Source organism: Heterodontus francisci, chromosome 7 (assembly GCF_036365525.1).
Source record: "Heterodontus francisci isolate sHetFra1 chromosome 7, sHetFra1.hap1, whole genome shotgun sequence".
NCBI lineage: Eukaryota > Metazoa > Chordata > Chondrichthyes > Heterodontiformes > Heterodontidae > Heterodontus > Heterodontus francisci.
Window position 1 is genome coordinate 29,983,626 of NC_090377.1, and position 23,211 is coordinate 30,006,836.

The window sequence follows — 23,211 nt, forward strand, 5'->3', positions numbered from 1 at the left end:
TAATACAAAATTTGAGACAACAGGAAGGGACTGCAAATCCATGAGTTGTTTAATAAGGGTATTCTATTGATTCAATGGCTTTTTTTTCAATAAATCGTAGAACAGAAAAAAATTGAAATAAATGGAAGATCTTCCACATTTATGGTCATAGAGGAACTCTAGTTAAATGTGGAAATTTAACACTAGTATATAGTACTAGTGTTTCTATGGTTTGTGGACTTCTAATCATTTCTGAGGTATTTATACATAATATGTCTACATGATTAAATTTAGTGAAGCATTTCTGCTAAAATGGTTGTATTTTTGGCTATCTTTAATCTCATCTCAATTCCCAAGGACTTCAACACCAATAAAAATCCAGTCATATGGGGCCTAACTCACAATGGCCAAAAGTACTGAAGTGTAACATATAAATGCTGCCTTGCTGTCCTAAAGTTCGCCACTGTATCAAAATCACTATTAGACAGCCCAGCTTTTAATTCAAATGTCTATGAATCTGTTTGTACCACAAAAATGAATTTATATATTGAGATCTAATTATATGTTTTCCAGTCACACTAAATAAAACAAGCATTAATGAAAATCAGGATTGCCACAATACAACTTTATGTAGTGTTTGTGCTGCTGATGAATCATCCAGTCCCATCAATCACTGTATTGCTACAATCTGTACTTCAGTTCAATGACAGCTTCACAGAAGCTTTGACAAATTATTCAATGTCCTTTGCCAACTTGGTACCATGAAGGAAAACGATCAAGTTAAAAATCCAATATTTTTTAGTTGGATATTACCTTTCATTGTTCTTTGCTACAAGATTCAAACAAGCAAATTAATGTACATGACTGTATAGAAAATGTGATGACTACCTTCAATTACACAATGCAAGTAATTACACTAGTCATAAATTGCAAATGTAATTTCTTAAAACTCTATTTGAAAAAGATTTAAAAATAGGCCTGGCATACTGCATTAGGATTCCTATTTTACCATGAAATGTTGGTAAAGAATAGCTCCACAAGCAGAAATTCAAGTATGAGTGACCAGTTTTTAATTGGAAAGTAGGTGCAACATTATTAAAAATGTTACAACACTGCACGACCTGTAATGCTCACAATATTTACAATTAGTGTCCTTTACACGAAACCATAAAACCCTAAAGAGAATTTGCATGGACTGGAACAAACTACTCCTATCACCCACATAAATGCCGTCAACCAATTAAAATCAAGTGCACGAAATACTTTACATATTCTACTAATGTAAAGTATACATGTGAGAAAATACAAAACGATTAGATAAATGCCAAAACAAAGAGCAAAGTTGGTCATTACAAGACAATTTAGGAGTAAAGCAAAGAAAGGCAAAATTAAATATAAAAGCACGCATCTTTGATGAATAAAACATTTGTTTCGACATAAGACAGCAGAAAAGCTGACTGATAAGAAAACATAGACAACAATACCATCAAAACAGAACACATCAATTCAGAATGGAAAAAAGGGAAGGGAAAAAGAAAGACTTCATTTTACATGGAGTTTGCATGTGGGACTGTAGTAGACCTTCATGCCATTGCACAAAAGACAGAATTCTAAACAGAATAGAAATGAACATTGGCGGTGTGAAGTGTCTGCCATAATAACTAAGTTATCATATAACCATGCCTCATCTGCTGTTAAATACAAAAACAGCATCTTGCATATAAAAGCTTTAAGCGGCATTTTTATTTATCCTCTTTACACTGGTAGTCACTTGTATGTGTACTCAATAGAAACCAAATAATTTTGTACACTAGTTTGTACAAGAAAAGATAAACTGTGCATTAAGTATGCTTGTACATGACATCTTTATACACTATTTACAATTTGATATTACCATGAAATTTTGCATATCTATATACACAATGAAAATTCATCAGAAACATTTGGACTGTTCAGTTTTTGATACTCTTGATCTTTTAGTACTGTAGAAAATGTCACTTCTTTAGGCAAGCAGTAAATAAACTGTAACCATGATCTCACACGGTTTCTGATGAGCTATCCAGCATATAATTTTTGCTAATTATTGAAGAAACTCTGTACCACAGTTCATTAGCACCTTGTAGCATTGTGGATAATTAAGACTCTATATACACACAGTTCCACCCTATAACTCTATCAGTGATGACGACATTAAACGTTATCTAGAGATTTTTCGCCTCTTGGCTTTTGGTGACTTGACTTGCCTTTCCTTCTGAGGTGCCTGGTGAACCTGTAAAATGTAAAACTTCAGATTAACCCACTGAAATGCAGTAAATATCTTGCATGATATTAAACAAGATACAAATCTGTATAGTGTGACCATTGAACATGAAATTATTCTGTTGCTTGGATTACAGAAGTGACTTTAGCATGTGCAGTAAGACAATCAGAGTGTTTGTGTATCTTAACCCATCTCAGTAGCAGCAGAAAACATAGGATCAATAATTTACTACCAATCAATCTCAACTGAGGTGGAGTGTAGGTCTAAGATGGGTGAATTGTCAAAATTATAGTGTCAAATTCTGTCCTTTTTCTAGTTTGAGCAGAGGAGAATAGACTCGACAACACATACCTGATTGAAGCTTAGAATTCCAATATTCTGCAACCAATAGTTCCCTAGCAAATATATTTCTTGATCATAGTATAACACGAGTACAAATTCCTCATTAAAGCACAAAATAGGTTTCTCAAATATTTAATGCTCAACATAAAATTGAATACACTACAGTCACATATTTTTAACTGTGTATTCACTTGCGTGATCTAAATTTGTTTTTTTTAAAAATAGATTAAATTGTTGATTGAATATTTTCATGGAACGTGGAACAATAATTCTGTGCATTGGCCATCTTAATCCAGTTTATAAAATTCATGATCCAAGTATAACAAGTCTTGAAAATCTGACACTTATCAGGATTCAACTGTATATACAGGGTACTTCTAATATTTGCTTATTAAACAAATTATTGCATAACCCAAAGAAATAGTCACAAGTTGGCAGTAAGGCATAAATAATAAATTGAATATTATTGTTTAGCAGGCAGCTGGATAACAACCTATTTATACCATTGTTCAAATTTCAATAAGCAGCAGAGCAATGTGTGTGCATTGTTTATGATTTAGGTGCACATGGCTGATTTGCAGACATTTAACGGTTAATTCAGTCAGCCATTTTGCAGACTGCAGATTATGGGAACAGCATCACTGCAATCAGCCTGAAGCAAGGGAACCCACTGGCAAGAAAGACAGAGCGCTTTGGGACATCCTGTGGTTGTGAAAGATGCTATATAAATGCAAGTTCTTTCTTTTTAGGCTTTGAGATATACGTGAACCAGGGAAACATGCAGGGGGAAAAGAACGAAGACTCACATTTATATATTACCAAAGAAAATTGCTCAGAAACATTTCAAAGCAAATGAATTACTTTTGAAATACAGGAACTTGCATTGGTAAAGGCAGCAATCATGTTGCACACAGAAAGATCTTGCAAACAGCAATGCGAAGAATGATAGGTTAACTTGTTTTTGGTGGCATTGATTAAGGGAGGAATGTTAAGTCACTCCACTGGGAGTACTTCCATGAGATCGTTAGTATGCAAATAAACCACCAGAGCAGCTAGACTAGTCCTTGGTTTAACATCTTATCTGAAGAATTGCCCCATCAATGATGCAACACTCCCCCAGTAATACATCACAATGGTAGTCTAGATTATGTGGGTTGGGGGTCAAACTAATAAATATCTGACTCAATCAGAATTCTAATAATTGAGCCAAGCAGACAATCTGAGATGACTAAGATGATTATTCTGTAGCTGCAAACAAGGACCAAGTCCAATGCACAAACAACAGCTGTAAGACAAGCGAACTGAAAACATAGCAATTACTACATGGATGGGACCCAGAGAAAAATGGTTTGTTACTAATTAAGGCAGAGCTGCTTTTTTTTAAAAAAAGAAAAGTTATGTATGTAATGTTTTTGTTTGAGTCACTTTTGGTGCCTCTTGGTTTTACAATGCTAACAGTTTGACCAACAATATTCAGATGTATGTGTAAGTTGGAGGAACTGAGGATGAGATGCTTTGCTTTTGCAACTGAAGAATTCTCAGGACACACTATTCAATTATACCAAAAAAATATACTTCAATAGTACTATAAGCCTGTTTGAAAATTGTTGGAATCACTTGTGTCCCCAATAAATGCCAACAGCTAAACGACACAGAACATAAATATCAACCAAAATGAGAAAGGCTGCCCCCTATGTATGGATTAAAGCCCAATTGTCTACGTAGTTTGATTATTCCCAAGTACCAAGTTTTCTTCGTTTGGTACTTCGGTTCTCACATCTCAATCTTGAACATGAACTTCAATGAGTAAAGCTCAGGACATTAGATGTTATGGCTCAAATGGCATGAAAAACATAAGCAACACACTATTAACAATGCATACCAGATTGCAACTAGGGTAACGGAGTATGCACTTTAAAATTTCAATTTAAAACATTTCTCAAAAAATTTCACTGTATAAATAGTATACTCTGCAGCCACCAGTATGATGCAATATAGATCCAGTTTATGAATCAAACAGAGCACACTTCTGACCTTGTTATAATTGCACTCACTGTATAATGTTTCACGCCAGTAGCTGTGGTATTCTCCATTTATAGTGAAACATCTCCAATGTTCCAATTCACTTACCATGTAACTGAATGGAATAACACTCCCATTATGACATTACTGCTTTCACATAGTGAAAATCCAAGTGCTAATCTTTCATCGTTTAGCCCAGAAGGAGCAGTGGAATGTGCTTCACAAATCAATGGCAATCGTTGTCAGAGTCATAATGCACTTAATCTCTGTCTGCACACTGAGTGAATCTCTTAATTATACTTCTTAAAAGCGTTCATTTCAGTTCAGCTACAGGAATGCGTCTCAGGAGCAGGGTCTTTTTTTCTCAAGGTAGGCAGCTCGATTCAGGTCAGGCTCACAACCTGAAGAAGCAGAGAACGCAGTAAGTTGAAATTCAACTACAATTCAGGAAACCGTTTCAGGATCGCAAACTATTCATGAGTGTGTACACTGTTAGTACACAGTCAGTTTCAGGGTCACAACTTGCTGCTTTCTCAGTTTCAACAATTTGTCAGTCAGTAAAACTCAGCCAGCTCCTGATACAGTGACAGTTCTGAAACTCTGCTATATTGAAATGCTGTCATTTACAAACAAACTTTCATAATACCTATGATTACTTACAAAGCTATCATTCTATAAACGTCTAATACATGAAGCAAATATAGAGAATGGAACAATTCTTCAGAACATTCTCTGAAAGGTTAGTCTACTACTTTTAGACTTCAATGCAGAAACATCACTGACTGTAGTACAAATGGGGCAAGGCGCAGTGGTTAGCACCGCAGCCTCACAGCTCCAGCGACCCGGGTTCAGTTCTGGGTACCGTCTGTACCGAGTTTGCAAGTTCTCCCTATGACTGCGTGGGTTTCCGCCGGGTGCTCCAGTTTCCTCCCATAGCCAAAGACTTGCAGGTTGATAGGTAAATTGGCCATTGTAAATTGCCCCTAGTGTGTGTAGGTAGGTGGTAGGAAAAATTGAGGGAAGGTGGGGATGTGGTAGGGAATGTGGGATTAATGTAGGATTAGTATAAATTGGTGGTTGTTGGTCGGCACAGACACGGTGGGCCAAAGGGCCTGTTTCAGTGCTGTATCTCTCAATGACTCTAAGGCAATTTAGGAAAAGGACATCTATTCTCCGGCAATGTAAATCCAAATATTGGCCACACTTTAAAATTATAAACCAATACAAGATTGATGATCTAAGACAACATGCAATAATGTACTGAAACAGGATTAATGGTAAATAGTCGTTTAGTAGTACAGAACTTGAGTATTGTTGAAAATAGACATGTTGTCAAAGCTTTTCATCTTGCACTCATCAGGACAATCGCAAAAATAATCAATGTAAGGGAAAACAACAACTTATACTGTATAAGAGAGTGCTGATTGGTTGGCAACTGAACTCTGATTGGTAGAGGCGTTTCCATGGCGAATGTACCAGTTTACGGTAACTGACAGTTAACTGCCAAGCTTTGTTTAAAATTTTCTCTCATCTATGACTGGTTCTGCACAACATGAATTAGCCATATGGTTGGGCGAATTGTTACAACCAGTTTTGAGCATGTTCTCCACTTACAGGTGAAGGATTCCTTCACATTTGCGAAGACCATACAGGACTTGCATATCGATAGCAATGCTGTGTCCATATGCTCATTTGACATTGCTAGCCTATTCACCAACGTACCACTTAAGGAAGCCATAGATATTTGTGCTGCAGCACTATATCGTGGTGATCTAGACCCACCACCATTGCGTGAATCAGTATTCACTGAACTTACGAACTCGGCAACTCGTGCAGTTGAGTTCAGCTTTAACGACACCATGTATGCCCAAATAGATGGTGATGCCATGGGATCCCATCTAGGCCCAGCTCTTGCAAATATCTTTGTTGCGTTCCTTGAGAAACGTGTCTTTGAGGGAATGACACCTAACCCCCAACCTCTTGCAGATTTCTGATGTGTAGATGATATGTTTGCTATATTCGAATCCGCACCTGCATGCAATAATTTCCTCGCACGTCTTAATGGGTTCCATCCTGCGCTCAAATTCACCTTTGAAATGGAGCAGTCAAATGAGCTCCCTTTCCTTGACGTACTAGTTGAGAAATCTGTTAAGGGGGTCTCTACCATGGTCTACCTCAAACCTACCTTCATTGGTCAACACATGTGTTGGAATACATACAGTTCCATGCGCTAGAAGATTGACCTTATCGGTAACCTCATAAATAGGGCCTGAGCCTTTTGCTCACCATGCAAGCTTGATGTTGAAAAAGGGCGAATCAAAGACATCCTGCATGATCAGATCATTTTTCGCTGTATATCACGCAAACTTATGAATGGGCCTAATGCTGTCATTTTCGGCCCTGAAAAGTGCCCAGTCTACCTCACATTACCCTGGAAGGGTATGCAGCACTATATCATGGTGCATTACCCTGGAAGGGTAATGTGTCGCAAAACTTTGAGCAACAGGTAAAGCTAGCTGTTTCACGCTGCTACTATGCAGTAGCACCACGTGCGGTGCTCACCAACGGTGCTGTCGTTAAGCCAAAAAGATGTTCTGCCCTTCACATAAATGAGTAACGTGTTATATAAATTTCAATGCCAGTGTGAAGCTAGGTATATAGGCTGTACATCCCAAAGACTGGCAGATCGTATCAAACAACATGTCTCTTCTGCTGTTCGCAACGGGCAAGGTACAGGCTGTACCCAACCAGCCCGTGCTTGCAAAACTCAAAACATTGTCTAATATTAGATGTGATTCCGCAATTGGACAATATTTGCTAAATAATCCACAGTGTGCTAAGAATTACGCTGACAACCAATTTAAGATTGTCAGTCGGGCTCGCAGTGTGGCACATTTGCGCCTACTGGAAGAACAAAGAACAGTACAGCACAGGAACAGGCCATTCGGCCCTCCAAGCCTGCGCCGATCTTGATGCCTGCCTAAACTGACACCTTCTGCACTTCCGGGGCCCATATCCCTCTATTCCCTTCCTATTCATAAAGCTACATATATTAATACACAGGGCCCTGTTCTTTGTGACAGAAAGCACATGTACATACATTGCATGTGTTTCAGTTGAACAAAATAAATGACAACCATTCGCTGGTTCATTCCTCAGGGCAATGCCTTGACCAGAGTCAAGCTGCCTGGTTTAGATTTCAAACAAAGCTTGGCAGTTAACTGTCAGTCACCGCAAACTGGTGCATTCTCCATGGTAACGCCTCTACCAGAGTTCACTTGCCAACCAATCAGCACTCTCTTATGCAGTATAAGTTGTTGTTGTTTTCCCTTACTTTGGTTATTCTTGTGATTGTCCAAAACGAAAAGCTTTGACAACATGTCTCTATTTTCATTAATAGTATAATGGCATTGAATAGTTATAAAAGCTCAACTGTTTTCAACTATGCTGAGATCAATGCACTTAAGTATATATTTTTTCTGCTCTCTGGTACTTCAGTCTTTGCCCTTCATTTACATGCTGAATGTCCAGTGTTGCCTTGTGTACCCTTTCCTAAACATGTCAAGAATAGATTACATTTACCTCAACTGCAGCAAGTACATCTGAATATAATCAAAGCTAAAAACCAATGGGAACTTTGCACTGTTACTGGGCAATGCTCATGATAAATGGGGTAATTTTGTGATTTGTAATGCTGTGCTTTCTCAAGCTACACTATACTAAACACTTAGATTGGCAGATATTTTATCCTGTTTGGAAAGGGCAGGGGCATGGGACTAACTAAGTTGCTCTTGCAGAGAGCTGGCACAAACACAATGGGCTGAATGGTCTCCTTCTGTGCTGTAACCATTCTATGATTTTATGCTTGTTCACATGTGGTCTCTTGTATAGCAGTTTCTAATACCTCTTTAGTTTCTAGTTTCTGCAGAAGGGAGTAGCAAGTGGGGAAAAAAGACATTTTCTGCTCATCTTATTGATGCTTGCATTATACTTTAAGCTTTTCAGATTACTTTAATTAACTTTAAAAAAAAAATCTCTCTAATTCCCACTGGCCATTTTGAACTTTTCCCAAAGTTTGTGCGAGAATCACATTTGATGCAAGTACATTTGATAAATTCTTCAGGAAACAAAACTGAAAAAGTGAGCAATGCTCTTAAAATTTCATGGGAGAATTTTTTGTTAATTTAAGAAAAGCTTTCAAAGTAGAATAAAAAATTGAACTGTGACAGGAAAAATACAGATGCATAAATGCCACTGTATTCTAAAGATTTATTAAAATCAAGCCTGAAATTTGTCATTGAATTCAGCAGAGATTTGTTTTGAAGACTCAATTAAAAGGTTTATGCTATATTTAATTTTCTATTCTAAACATGATTACTTAATTAAGAAACATATCTCATTAAAAGGATATACGGACAGGACATGTCAAAGACCTAATGTATCACAACTGAGTTACTAAATAATAAATATAAACTAGTGGACATCTTAGTGAATAGACTATTTCAGCAGGATTTCATTTTCACAGAGATGACTGGGCTTGACAGTCGTGCATCTGCTAAAAAGCTTTGTTTGATTTAACTTTCAGAAAAACGAAAAATGTAATTTAAGGTCAGCTCAAAAGGAACGTGTGTTGATTGAACTGAAGTCTATCTGAACTAAAAAGTACTGATACTACTCATCCTCTCCACGATTGTTCAACTATTACCTCTAAGTATCTTCAATTTAATCCACAAAATTAGATTACTCCTCTTAATTCAAATTATGAGTGATTAATTTCCTCAGTACTAACTTTCCATTTTACTGTTATTTAATTTAAATTATTGAATGTCATTTTTTTTAAACTGCAGAAAACACTGAATTATCATATACCTTATCTATTTATATAAATTTATTCTATAGACTCAAGTGGCTCTGCCTATAAAACTAAGTGCTTCATCAATGTAGAGGCTATGAATTATAATTAAACAATTGATAAAAAGAACAAAATACTCTGGTGAAGCAAAGTATTCTCAACATAGTCATTTGTAAAAGGATCTTTGCATGAGACCAAGTCACTCACAAAATCCAGTTACATTCCAGTCTAATCAAGCATTTTCACTCAGCTTTTAAGCCTGTGTACAAGAATGTGGTGATGTGCATAGATGAAATTGAGAGGGGGCAGAGTCCCTCCCTTCTTATTATAATTATTTTAATAAAATCTCGAGTTGATTGCTAATGTACAAAATACGCGATTATAAAACCAAGCAATATACTGCACAGAAATGCACTTTTCCCTTGTCATATGGATTGGAAGTAGATGGTGGAGGTGGGTAAGGGCAGCATCTGCAGACCTGAGGGGCAATTAAACTGAGTATATATGCTTTGAAACATCCCAGTTTTTAAGCAGTAAAATGATACTGTATAATATAATTTAATAAAAATAAATAAAAATAAAAATTTAAAAAATAAATAAAACAAAATAAAAAAAGTAAATAAAATAAATATAAAGTGTGTTATATATACTACAAGATAATAAATACAATTTGGATTTCTTAAATCAAATCAATGCTTCAATGGCTTTCAGTATGTTCCTCCCCGTTCACACAGTAACATGCAGAAGAACAAATTCTGGAGTGAAAAAGGCCATTCAGTTCATTAACTCCACTCCGCCCAGAGTCCATGTATGATTATTCAGTCATGTATTTCCCAGGAATTCATTAGACTCAGTACAAAGTAATTCCCTGTCATCAGGCTGCAGCTCACCAGGAACTGTTTTTTTTATTATTTGTTCATGGGATGTGGGTGTTGCTGACTAGGACAGCATTTATTGCCCATCTCTAATTGCCCTCGAGAAGGTGGTGGTGAGCTGCCTTCTTGAATCGCTGCAGTCCTTGGGGTGTAGGTATACCCACAGTGCTGTTAGGGAAGGAGTTCCAGGATTTTGACCCAGCGACAGTGAAGGAACGGTGATATAGTTCCAAGTCAGGATGGTGTGCGACTTGGAGGGGAACTTGCAGGTGGTGGTATTCCCATGTATTTGCTGCCCTTGTCCTTCCAGGTAGTGGAGGTGGCAGGTTTGGAAGGTGTTGTCGAAGGAGCCTTGGTAAGTTGCTGCAGTGCATCTTGTAGATGGCACACTGCTGCCACAGCACGTTGGTGGTGAAGGGAGTGAATGTTGAAGGTGGTGGATAGGGTGCTAATCAAGCGGGCTGCTTTGTCTTGGATGGTGTCGAGCTTCTTCAGTGTTGTTGGAGCTGCACCCATCCAGGCAATTGGAGAATATCCCACTCCTGACTTGTGTCTTGTAGGTGGTGGACAGGCATTGGGGAGTCAGATGGTGAGTTACTCGCCGCAAAATTCCCAGCCTCTGACCTGCTCTTGTAGCCATAGTTTCTGGTCAATGGTAACCCCCAGAATGTTGATAGTGGGGGATCCAGCGATGGTAATGCCATTGAATATTAAGGGGAGATGGTTAGATTTTCTCTTGTTTGAGATGGTCATTGCCTGGCACTTGTGTGGTGCGAATGTTACTTGCCACTTATCAGCCCAAGGCTGGATGTTGTCCAGGTCCTGCTGCATCTGAACACGGGCTGCTTCAGTATCTGGAGTCGCAAATGGTGCTGAACATTGTGTAATCATCAGCGAACATCCCCTACTTCTGACCTTATGATGGAAGGAAGGCCATTGATGAAGTAGCTGAAGCTGATTGGGCTGAGGACACTACCTTGAGGAACTCCTGCAGTGATGTCCTAGGACTGAGATGATTGACCTCCAACAACCACAACCATCTTCCTTTGTGCTTGATATGACTCCACCAAGCCGAGAGGTCCACTCCGCCCACCTCCCCCCCCCTCCGAATCCCATTGACTCCTTGATGCCATACTTGGTCAACTGCTGCCTTGATGTCAAGAGCGGGCACTTTCACCTCATCTCTGGAGTTCAGCTCTTTTGTCCATGTAATGAGGCGAGGAGCTGACTGGCCCTGGCAGAACCCAAACTGAGCGTCAGTGAGCAGGTTATTGCAGAGCCAGCGCCGCTTGATAGCACTGTCGACGACTCCTTCCATTACTTTGCTGATGATCGAGAGTAGACTGAAAGGACCATCATTGGCTAGGTTGGATTGTCCTGCTTTGTACAGGGCATACTTGGGCAATTTTCCACATTGCCAGGTAGACATCAGTGTTGTAGCTATACGGGAACAGCTCGGCTAGGCGCTCGGCTAGTTCTGGAGCACAAGTCTTCAGTATTATTGTCGGAATGTTGTCAGGGCCCATAGCCTTTGCAGTATCCAGTGCCTTCAGCTGTTTCTTGATATCAGCTGGAGCAAATCGGATTGGCTGAAGACTGGCATCTGTGATGCTGGGGACCTCAGGAGGAGGCTGAGATGGATCATCCGCTCGGCACTTCTGGCTGAAGATGGATGCAAATGCTTCAGCCTAGTCTTTGGCACTAATGCACTGGACCACCTCATCATTGAGGATGGGGATATTTGTGGAGCCTCCTCCTCCTCCTGTTAGTTAATTGTCCACCACCATTTGCAACTGGATGTGGCAGGACTGCAGAGCTTAGATCTGATCCAGTGATTGTAGGATCGCTTAGCCCTATCTATCACATGCTATTCCGCTGTCTGGCATGCAAGTAGTCCTGTGTTGTAGCTTCAGAAGGTCGACACCTCATTTTGAGGTATGCCTGGTGCTGCTCCTGGCATGTCCTCCTGCTCTCTTCATTGAACCAGGGTTGATTTCCCCCAGTTTGGTGGTAATGGTAGAGTGGGGGATATGCTGGGCCATGAGGTTACAGATTGTGGTTGAATACAATTCTGTTGATGCTGATGGCCCACAGCATCTCATGGATACCTAGTTTTGAGTTGTTAGATTGTTGGAAATCTATCCCATTTAGCATAGTGATAATGCCATACCACACGATGGTGGGTATCCTCAATGTGAAGATGGAACTTCGCCTCCACAAGGACTGTCCAGTGGTCACTCCTACCAATACTGTCATGGACAGATGAATCTGTGACAAGTAGATTGGTGAGAACGAGGTTAAGTAGGTTTTTCCCTCACCACCTGCCGCAGACACAGTCTAGCAGCTACATCGTTTAGGATGCGGCCAGCTTGGTGAATAGTGGTGCTACTGAGCCACTCTTGGTGATGGACATTGAAGTGCCCCACCCAGAGTACATTCTGTTCCCTTGCTACGCTTAGTGCTTCCTCTAATTGGTGTTCAACATGGAGAAGCACTGATTCAACAGCCAAGGGGGCAGTGGTAGGTGGTAATCAGCAGGAGGTTTCCTTGCCCATGTTTGACCTGATGCCATGAGATGTCATGGGGTCTGGAGTCAATGTTGAGGACTCCCAGGGTAACTCCCTGTATACTACTGTACTGCCACCTCTGATGGGTCTGTCCTGCCGGTGGGACAGGACATATCCAGGGATGGTGATGGTGGTGATGTCAGGAACATTGTCTGAAAGGTATGATTTCATAAGTATGACTATGTCAGGCTATTGCTCGACTAGTCTGTGGGACAGCTCTCCCAATTTTGGCACAATCCCCCAGATGTTGGTAAGGAGGACTTTGCAAGGTCGACAGGGCTGGGTTTGCCATTGTCATTTCTAGTGCCTAGGTCAATGCTGGGTGGTCTGTCTGGTTTCACTCCTTTTCTTACACTTTGTAGCGGTTTAATACAAGTGAGTGGCTTGCTAGGCCATTTTAATTCTCAAATTCAAATATGGCAGTTCTGACAGCTTATGAAGACAAGGGACACAAATTAGACAGGGCTTGAAAACAGGTGCGGGGATTGTGATGCGGAATTATTCCATGCCCATTGCACCCCTGAGCAAGCGGGGGTGGGGGGGGGGTTGCACCAAAATGATGGGAGACTAGCATGAGTTAAAGTCAGCCTGCACGATTTAAAGCCATCCTTAACCTCCTAAAGAGGAGGTGCATTGTGGCTGCAGCAGGTTCTGGAAGTCATTCTACAACTGACTCTGACCTGCGAAAGACAGAAGTTCAGCACAATATGGGAGAGAGCGGGCTCTAAGATTTTCTGATGCTGCATTAGAGGCCTTGGTGCAGGAGGTGGAGGGGCAGAGATGCCCCCAATTCACGGAGGGCCAGGAAGCGCTCCAGACAAACTTTGCAAAGATACTAGAACTAGATAGTCGCAGTGATCAACACTAGGAGTTTAGCCCCAAGGATCTGGATGCAGTGGGGCATGAAGTTCAATTACGACTCATACATAACATTCATAGCTTCATCTCACCGTCACACAATCAGCACTGCCACAAGCCTAACATCCACACCTTGCAGCAGGCACATACTGCAAGCTATCCAATCGTGACAGCCATGTTACCAAAACAAATTGCACCGCACTCAGTGACACTTCTTTCCCTCTTGCAGGACATGGTGGCACATAACCAGAGACAGCAGCACTGAACCAGAAGATAGGCCTGGCTGTATGTCCTTACCCTGAAGGAGGAGACGGTGGTCGCATTACTGGAGTGGACACAGCCATTGAAGATGATGGTATCCTTATACCTAATCCTCCTCCTCACATTCCACTTCCGCATCATCGATCAATCTCTTCTGATCAACAAGCTGCAGATAGTGTAAGCATGTACTTCTTGCTTACCCCCTCCCCTTACTACAACCCTACCCTTATGCCTTTCTCCTTTCAGATACTCAAGAAATGCAACATGGCCAGGCACTAGTGAACAGCAAAGGTGGAAGACAGTGATGATGAAGAAACACCATCACTCGATCTCTCACTCTCAGCCACCAGCTCAGATACTGACACTGTGTGTACTTTACATGTTAGCTTGGCAACAGGATCTGCAATCAATGAAACAATGGACAGGGGACAAGGGTAGCACAGATGGCAGCTTGTAGGAGGGCAAGGTTGTACACAAGTTCTGCTGAAGAGGACTTTGGTTGGGCATTAAAGAAACATGAAGACGACTTCATAGCACAAAGACAAGCTACGAAATAAAGAAAAAGAGCATCCATTCAGAAAATAATTCAATGTCTTGCGAGGAAGTGCCTTATGAGTTTGGTTAAAATTGATGGAATATTTTCAAGTTATAGGTATGACTAGGGCGTGTTAATTCAAATGGATGGCCAGCTGCAGCAAACTAAGTTTCTCCTCTCTTCAGTCTTCCCCATATAGACAGATACAATAAACTGCAACAGGTGAATATTCAAAAATGAAAGTAAACACTATAAACTGATCAGTGAAACAAGTAGTTTTCAATTAACTCTGTAATTAGTTCATTGTGGCAACACATATCTGATTGCCCAGATATTTGTGCGGTACTATATTAGAGAACTAATTCTATACCAGGAAAAGCTTGCATTGAAAAGATGATAACTTACTACAGGTTCAGTGAATCTCGTTCTCTGACTAGAATCTCCAGCATATAAGGACATGAGAAAAAGTCAAGGGTAAGGCTTCTGATCCCATCTAAGCTTATCTCTCTTTACTGAGGCTCACCCAGCCCAACATCGAACCACAGTTTGAACTTCTGTTGGATTCCACGACCTTAGTTGATAATATTTGGTATATTATTCCAAACATTTATTGCTTTTAAGTAAAGATTATTCCTCTCCAAGTCACTAATTTAAACTTGTATCCTTTTGCCCTACTGGCTTGACTTTCAAAGTAATATTATGCATTTGCCTTATTTATACCATGTAGTATTACATATACCACATGAGGTCTTCTTTTTATTCTCTTTTTATCTCTGTCCTGGGATTGCTGCAGTGTTCCAGTGAACATCAACGCAAGCTCGAGGAACAGCATCTCATCTACCGATTAGGCACACTACAGCCTGCCGGACTGAACATTGAGTTCAATAATTTCAGAGCATGACAGCCCCCCACTTTACTTTCATTTTTAGTTATTTTTTCTTCCTTTTTTTTGCATTCCTTTTTACATTTTTTGCATTTATTTCATTTCATCTTAGTTTGTTCAGTTTGCTTACCCACTGTTTTTTTCAGGTTGTTTTTCTTCAGGTTTGCACTTGCTGATGTTCTATATTCAGTATATTCACACCTAATCTGTACTAATGCTTTGTCTTTCAAAACACCATTAACATATTGTTTGCCTTTGCTCTGTGACCTTTTGGTCAGCTATGTGGCCTGGTCCAATCTGCACCTTCTCCTTTGTTATCTCTTGCCCAACCCCCACCTCACTTGTTTATAATCTGTGACTTTTCTAATATTTGTCAGTTCCGAAGAAGGGTCACTGACCCGAAACGTTAACTCTGCTTCTCTTTCTACAGATGCTGCCAGACCTGCTGAGTGAATCCAGCATTTCTTGTTTTTGCTTCTTTTTATTATCTTTGTCTTTACATGTGGGCAGAGAATTCAATTTAAAATGCAGGTATGTAAACTCATCTTAGTGAAGTTTATCAACTGTAAGAACTGACTGACTGGAATGAAGAGAAATAAAAATTGAATAAAATTGTGGTACACACGCAAGCAAATTTTAGTCATCTCGAAATTAACGCTTTACTTTGGAAACCTAACTTTAACCTCCTAATGGAGCCAACAATACAAAGGCTGAAAGATAGCCAATTAGCAATCAGGCTAAGTATTTGATTGAAATTCTGTATCATTGATCCTTTGAAAAGAATCACAGGAGTAGAAAAGTTATAGAAGTAAATTGTTTAGAAGTGATTTTAATTAGCTTCCTCCCCAATATGATCATTCCTTATCCCCTTCTTTCAAAGCTGGCAGTCTATGTTGGTGGATTATTCCCCATGTATTGATATCCCCAAATGGCAAATATATAGTGAGCCTGAACAATAATTGACAATAAGTTATTTGACCATAGGTCCATCACAGGTGAGCTTCATTCTCAATACCCACACATACTGAATTCCAGCAGGGTTAAATGCAGCAAGAACCCTATCTGATTTCTTCCTCTCTTGAGGAGCCACTTGTGCATCCCCACTACTGCACCCTCAGATTAAATTATATCTGGAAACAAACTTGTGGCCTTTGTGATCTACATGGCTGGCCACTGCACCATACAGTCATCTCACCCACTGAACCATTGGGGAACTTAGTGGATTTTTCCTCGTCTCAACAAAACCTTCACGTGCTTAGAATGGTGGATGACACAAAAAGGCTTATTGAGAAAACCTGCACATCCAAATGATGAGTCTTGTTAGATATGAGCACAGATTAGAAGAAGGGTCACAACATGGTAGCCTTGATTTTCCAAAATGTGTTCCTGGCAATTGAGACTCAGCCTGGGTGCATGGGATCACCTTTTTGTTATATTTAAATGGCTACAAATGGTTTTAGCTGCATTATACAATACATGGCAATATTCTCACATCTCAGTAAGGATGAGTCTGAAACCAAAATTATATTCCATGACATGTCCTACACATACAAAATATTTAATATAAAAGTGACAATACTTATTAGCAGTAATTCATAAAATAGTGTACAGCTCTCCCTTTCACATTTGTGACAGCAATCTTGATGGAGGAAGTGACTGATGAAACTATGGGCAGAAGAGTGTTGGATGAAACTATACAGATAAATGCAAATATTATTGAACACAAAAATTGGGTAACGTGTGCGCTCCATGTGTGATCTTTAATAGCAAAAAAAAAAGTGAAAGAAATAGAGGAATAAAGAATTAGTGGATTTGGTGCTGTGCAAGTTCAAGTGGTGCAGAGCATCAATCAATAAAGCAAAGAGAATGCTGAACTATATGGCAAAATAGACTGCAAGTTGGATGAAGTCATGCTTCAACTTCAGGGTGCTCAGAGCAGACTGCACCTGTCCAATTCTGGTCACCGAAACACATTCAAATTTGGAGGCTGTGCATGAACAGTCACAAAATTGATCTCCAGCATCAGGGTACTGAGAGATGCATGAGAAAGAACTGACAAAACCTGGGCTTTCAGCCTTGAAATAAGGCAACTGACAGGGAACCTTAGATGGTTAAGCAAAAGTTATACTTTACTACTTTACTTCAAATTTAACGGTGATGATAGGAGCAGAGGCCTAAATTAAGGTAGCTCAGATTGGGAAAAGGTAAAATTATGTCATGTTAGGATTTCCTTCAAACAATCAATACATGGAATGGATTTCCAGGCAGGGTGGTGGAAAACCTGGAATTATTTAACAGCTTAACTGCTATAACGGGGTACTTTCTGGATAAATATGCTAGAATGAATCCTTTCCCTTATCTACCTTCTGATTTAAGATTTTTAAATTTATTCATCTTATTTAAAACTATACTTTCCCTTTTTGAGACTGTGTCAGCAGTGAGCACATACCAAAGTAAGAGAAAACATTGATGCATAGTGAAGTATTCTTAACCTTGAGAGTGGCAATAAACTCCCCACTCCCCGGGCTGGCCAATTTTTCTTTTCAGTTCATTCAGTATGATCATGGAACATTTTGTACTTTAACAAAGTTATAAAAATGCATTGTTGTCACGTCACCAAAGTGATCAGGTTACCTGTAAAAATATTTGGGGCACAAAATTGCATATTTTGATCACTTAATAACTTGTCAGTTTCCCAGGAAAGTGATGCCACTGGAGCAATCTGTCTCTTTAGCAACATCCTAGGAATGAACAGCTAGACCCAAGTGCACTATAGTTTTATAGTTATACAGTAGTCTTACTATAAAGTTCTACATTTCCACCCCCCCCCACACCCTGCCTGCAACCTGACTGAAACTGCCAATTAGTAACACATTTTAAAGAGTTTGTAGATTTACCCCATCTTGGAACTAAGGCAGCTGCTCAAATTTAATTATAAATTTGGCAGAATGAGGAGACTTATAATCACATGTCCAGTTAATCAAGTAGTATTTAAAACAAATACTGTGCTCGGTGTATAAAATCCATCCAATTTCTTAGGAGTTTGAGGTCTTCTTTAGTCTCATGCTGTCCTACAAAGCCATACATTATGTGATGAACAGTTTTTGTGCATATTGTGAATTGCTTCAATGGTTTCAGGATCACAGCAAAACAAAATATGCAGTGCAACGGTAGATACACTAGTGAGTTCATGATTTCGCATCAGGTGCAAGACCAATGTGGCCTCTGGTTGTCAAACAAAAACTGATGGCCAAAGGAATCTCTCCACAAAACACCGTGTATCATGACATTTTATATTTTCTTGGAATTTTGATTCAAGAGTAAAGGACCAGATTGAATATTCATCCCTCATAGTAAGTAAAATTGATCATTTGGTAGTTTGATGATCTGAGAATGTTGAAGGCTTCACTGATCCAATGTATACTCTTAAAACAATGGAGCAATATTTGGGGAGAAATACTGGGAAAGGGTAAAATATTTGTATTATGGTTTATATTGGGTTATACAAAATATTGGTTAACTACAATTTAAAAGGGAATTTATTTACTGTTAAAGTTACATATAAATAAAAACCTTATTTATACAACACCTTGAACAAAGTTACTAAGGACTAAAGATAAGTTCATAATATAAAAGCAAAATACTGCGGATGCTGGAAATCTGAAACAAAAACAAGAAATGCTGGAATCACTCAGCAGGTCTGGCAGCATCTGTGGAAAGAGAAGCAGAGTTAACGTTTCGGGTCAATGACCCTTCTTCAGAACTGACAAATATTAGAAAAGTCACAGATTATAAACAAGTGAGGTGGGGGTGGGGCAAGAGATAACAAAGGAGAAGGTGCAGATTGGACCAGGCCACATAGCTGACCAAAAGGTCACGGAGCAAAGGCAAACAATATGTTAATGGTGTGTTGAAAGACAAAGCATTAGTACAGATTAGGTGTGAATACACTGAATATTGAACAGCAGCAAGTGCAAACCTGAAGAAAAAAAACCTGAAAAAAACAGTGGGTAAGCAAACTGAACAAACTAAGATGAAATGAAATAAATGCAAAAAAAGATTGTAAAAAATGTAAAAAGGAATGTAAAAAAAAGGAAGAAAAAATAACTAAAAATGAAAGTAAAATGGGGGGCTGTCATGCTCTGAAATTATTGAACTCAATGTTCAGTCCGGCAGGCTGTAGTGTGCCTAATTGGTAGATGAGAAGCTGTTCCTCGAGCTTGCGTTGATGTTCACTGGAACACTGCAGCAATCCCAGGACAGAGATGTGAGCATGAGAGCAGGGGGGAGTGTTGAAATGGCAAGCAACCGGAAGCTCAGGGTCCTGCTTGCGGACTGAGCGGAGATGTTCCGCAAAGCGGTCACCCAGTCTGCGCTTGGTCTCCCCAATGTAGAGGAGACCACACTGTGAGCAGCGAATACAGTATACTACATTGAAAGAAGTACAAGTAAATCGCTGCTTCACCTGAAAGGAGTGTTTGGGGTATGGGATAGTGAGGAGAGAGGAGGTAAATGGGCAGGTATTACACCTCCTGCAATTGCAGGGTAAGGTGCGCTGGGACGGGGACGAGGTGGTGGGGGTAATGGAGGAGTGGACCAGGGTGTCGCGGAGGGAATGATCCCTTGGGAATGCTGACAGGGGAAGGGAGGGGAAGATGCGACTGGTAGTGGCATCACGCTGGAGGTGGCGAAAATGGCGGAGGATGATCCTTTGGATATGGAGGCTGGTGGGATGAAAAGTGAGGACAAGGGGAACCCTGTCACGGTTCTGGGAGGGAGGGGAAGGGGTGAGGGTAGAGGTGCGGGGAATGGGTCGGACACGGTTGAGGGCCCTGTCAACCACAGTGGGGGGAAATCCTCGGTTGAGGAAAAAGGAGGTCATATCAGAAGCACCGTCATGGAAGGTAGCATCATCAGAGCAGATGCGTCGGAGACGGAGAAACTGGGAGAATGGAATGGAGTCCTTACAGGAGGTAGGGTGTGAAGAAGTGTAGTCGAGGTAGCTGTGGGAGTCAGTGGGCTTATAATGGATATTGGTAGACAACCTATCCCCAAAGATGGAGACAGAGAAGTCGAGGAAGGGAAGGGAAGTGTCAGAGATGGACCATGTAAAGGTGAGAGAAGGGTGGAAATTGGAAGCAAAGTTGATAAAGTTTTCTAGTTCGGGGCGGAAGCAGGAAACGGCACCGATACAGTCATCAATGTACCGGAAAAAGAGTTGGGGGAGGGGGCCTGAGTAGGACTGGAACAAAGAATGCTCGACATATCCCACACAAAAACAGGCATAACTAGGACCCATGCGGGTACCCATAGCGACATCTTTTACTTGAAGGAAGTGCATGGAGTTGAAGGAGAAGTTGTTCAATGTGAGAACAAGTTCAGCCAGGCGGAGGAGGGTGGTGGTGGATGGGGACTGGTTGGGCCTCTGTTCCAGGAAGAAGCGGAGAGCCCTCAAACCATCCTGGTGGGGGATGGACGTGTAGAGCGATTGGACGTCCATAGTGAAGAGGCGGCGGTTGGGACCAGGAAACTGGAAATTGTCAAAATGACGTAGGGCGTCAGAAGAGTCACGGATGTAGGTGGGAAGAGACTGGACCAGCGGAGAAAAGATAGAGTCTAGATAGGAAGAAATAAGTTCAGTGGGGCAGGAGTAGGCTGACACAATGGGTCTGCCGGGACAGTCCCGTTTGTGGATTTTGGGAAGGAGGTAGAAGCGGGCTGTCCGGGGTTATGGGACTATGAGGTTGGAAGCCGTAGAGGGAAGATCTCCAGAGGAGATGAGGTCAATGACAGTCCTTTGGATGGTGGCTTGATGTTCGGTGGTGGGGTCATGGTCCAGAGGGAGGTAGGAAGAAGTGTCCGTGAGTTGGCGTTGAGCTTCTGCAAGGTAGAGGTCGGTACGCCATACAACAACAGCACCACCCTTGTCTGCAGGTTTGATTACCATGTCGGGGTTAGACCTGAGAGAACGGAATGCCTCAAGTTCAGAGGGGGACAGGTTAGAGTGAGTGAGGGGGGCAGAGAAATTGAGACGACCAATGTCTCGCCGACAGTTTTCAATGAAGAGATCAAGAGCGGGTAAGAGGCCAGAGGGAGGGGTCCAGGTAGAGGGAGAATGCTGGAGGCGGGTGAATGGGTCTGCTGGTCGGGGGGAGGACTCCTGGTCGAAGAAGCGAGCCCGGAGGCGGAGGCGACGGAAGAGCTCAACGTCATGCCGAGCGCGATAAGTTCATCTTCAACTCAATCTCAAAACATCTTCAAAGAGTTGCCTGCAGAAGAAATGGGGCAGGCTGGGGTGGATGGGAGGCGGAAAGAGTGGTGTTATATCTTTCTATGGGTTGCTTTCAAATAAATTTGCATCTTTTAAAGAAAAAACTTCTGGAAAGAGGTTTACTTTTAGAACTGCACACTGCTAGTGATGGATTTCCACAAGCCTGCAACTTTCCAAACATCTTCAGCAGTGCCTGTACAAAACAAGTAGGGTTCACTAAGGTGGCATTGGATCACTATGCACCTTCTTGGTTCTCGAAAATGGGAAATATCAACTTCAAACACTCAATGACCTCATCACAATGATCAACTTTCAAAGTGTCAGCAATATATGAACTTCAATGTGGGGGGCTGAATTGGGCCATTCCTCCTGATAGCATCGCTGAGCTTCCTGAGAGGACACAAGACATAGGAGCAGGAGTAGGCCATTCAGCTCTTAGAGCCTGCTCCCCCATTCAGCAAGATCATGGCTGATGATCTACTTCAACACCATTTTCCCTGTAACCCATGATGTTTTGAATATGTAGAAATCTATTCAGTCTTGAACATACTCAATGACGAGCCTCCACAGCCCTCTGGGGCAGAGAATTCCAAAGATTCACCATCGTCTGAGTTAAGAATTTCCTCCTCATCTCAGTCCTAAATGGCCTGTCCCTTATTCTGAGACTATGTCCCCTGGTTCTGGACTCCCCAGCCAGGGGAAAAATCCTTCCTGCATCAATCCTGCTGAGCCCTGTAAGAATTTTGTATGTTTGAATGAGATCACCTCTCATTCTTCGAAACTCCAGAGAATAAGGATCAGTCCATTTAATCTTTCCTCATTGGACAATCTCTCCATCCCAGGAATTAGTTTGGTGAACCTTTGTTGCACTCCCTCTATGGCAAGTATATCTTTCCTTGGGTAAGGAGACCAAAACTGCACACAATACTCCAGGTGCAGTCTCACCAAGGCTCTATATAATTGCAGTAAGATATTTTTGATCCTACACTCAAATCCTCTTGTAACGAAGGCCAATAAACCATTTGCCTTCTTAATTGCTTGCTGTACCTGCATGTTAGCTTTCACTGACTCATGTACAAAGACACCCAAGTCCCTTTGAGATTCTACACTTCCCAGCCTCTCACCATTTAAGAAATACAATGTATTTCTGTTTTATCTACCAAAGTCACATTTCTAATATAGTTAGGTCTCTCAGTGCTGACATTTGGACTGTAATTTGTCTAAATAATTCTCCTTTTGTGAAGCATCTGGCATGTTTTCTATGTCAGAGAAGCAAAATAAATGTAAACTGTCCCAGGGAACCACTTAAGTTGCTTACCATATAAACAGTTACAATACAAAATAGCTCATTCAAGGAATGTTTTGAAAGATAACACTACTTTTGTCACTTAATAAAGGAGTCTTATTTTTTATTGGTCAACATAGAGCTGCATGATAACTAATGTGAAATATGATACAGGTGCTATCTTCCATCAACATGTCCATGTTCAGAATCATGCTGGGAAT

The 23,211-nt window shown here is 40.8% G+C and overlaps 1 protein-coding gene across 13 annotated transcripts in view; it reads right to left on the minus strand.

Annotated features, from left to right (window-relative positions):
- Positions 1–280: 280 nt before the first annotated feature.
- The window catches only part of LOC137371914 (methyl-CpG-binding domain protein 5-like), a 321,882-nt gene continuing 298,951 nt past the window's right edge, over positions 281–23,211 (minus strand). For 9 of the 13 annotated variants that reach the window (XM_068034970.1, XM_068034969.1, XM_068034961.1 and 6 more), the window contains one exon: positions 281–2,248. In XM_068034970.1, the coding sequence (XP_067891071.1) occupies positions 2,177–2,248 (72 nt within the window). In that variant the 3' untranslated portion in view covers positions 281–2,176. Of the gene's footprint in view, positions 2,249–4,711; positions 5,005–23,211 lie in introns of all 13 variants that reach the window. The other 4 variants (XR_010975306.1, XR_010975305.1, XR_010975304.1 and 1 more) reach the window with 1 other exon arrangement.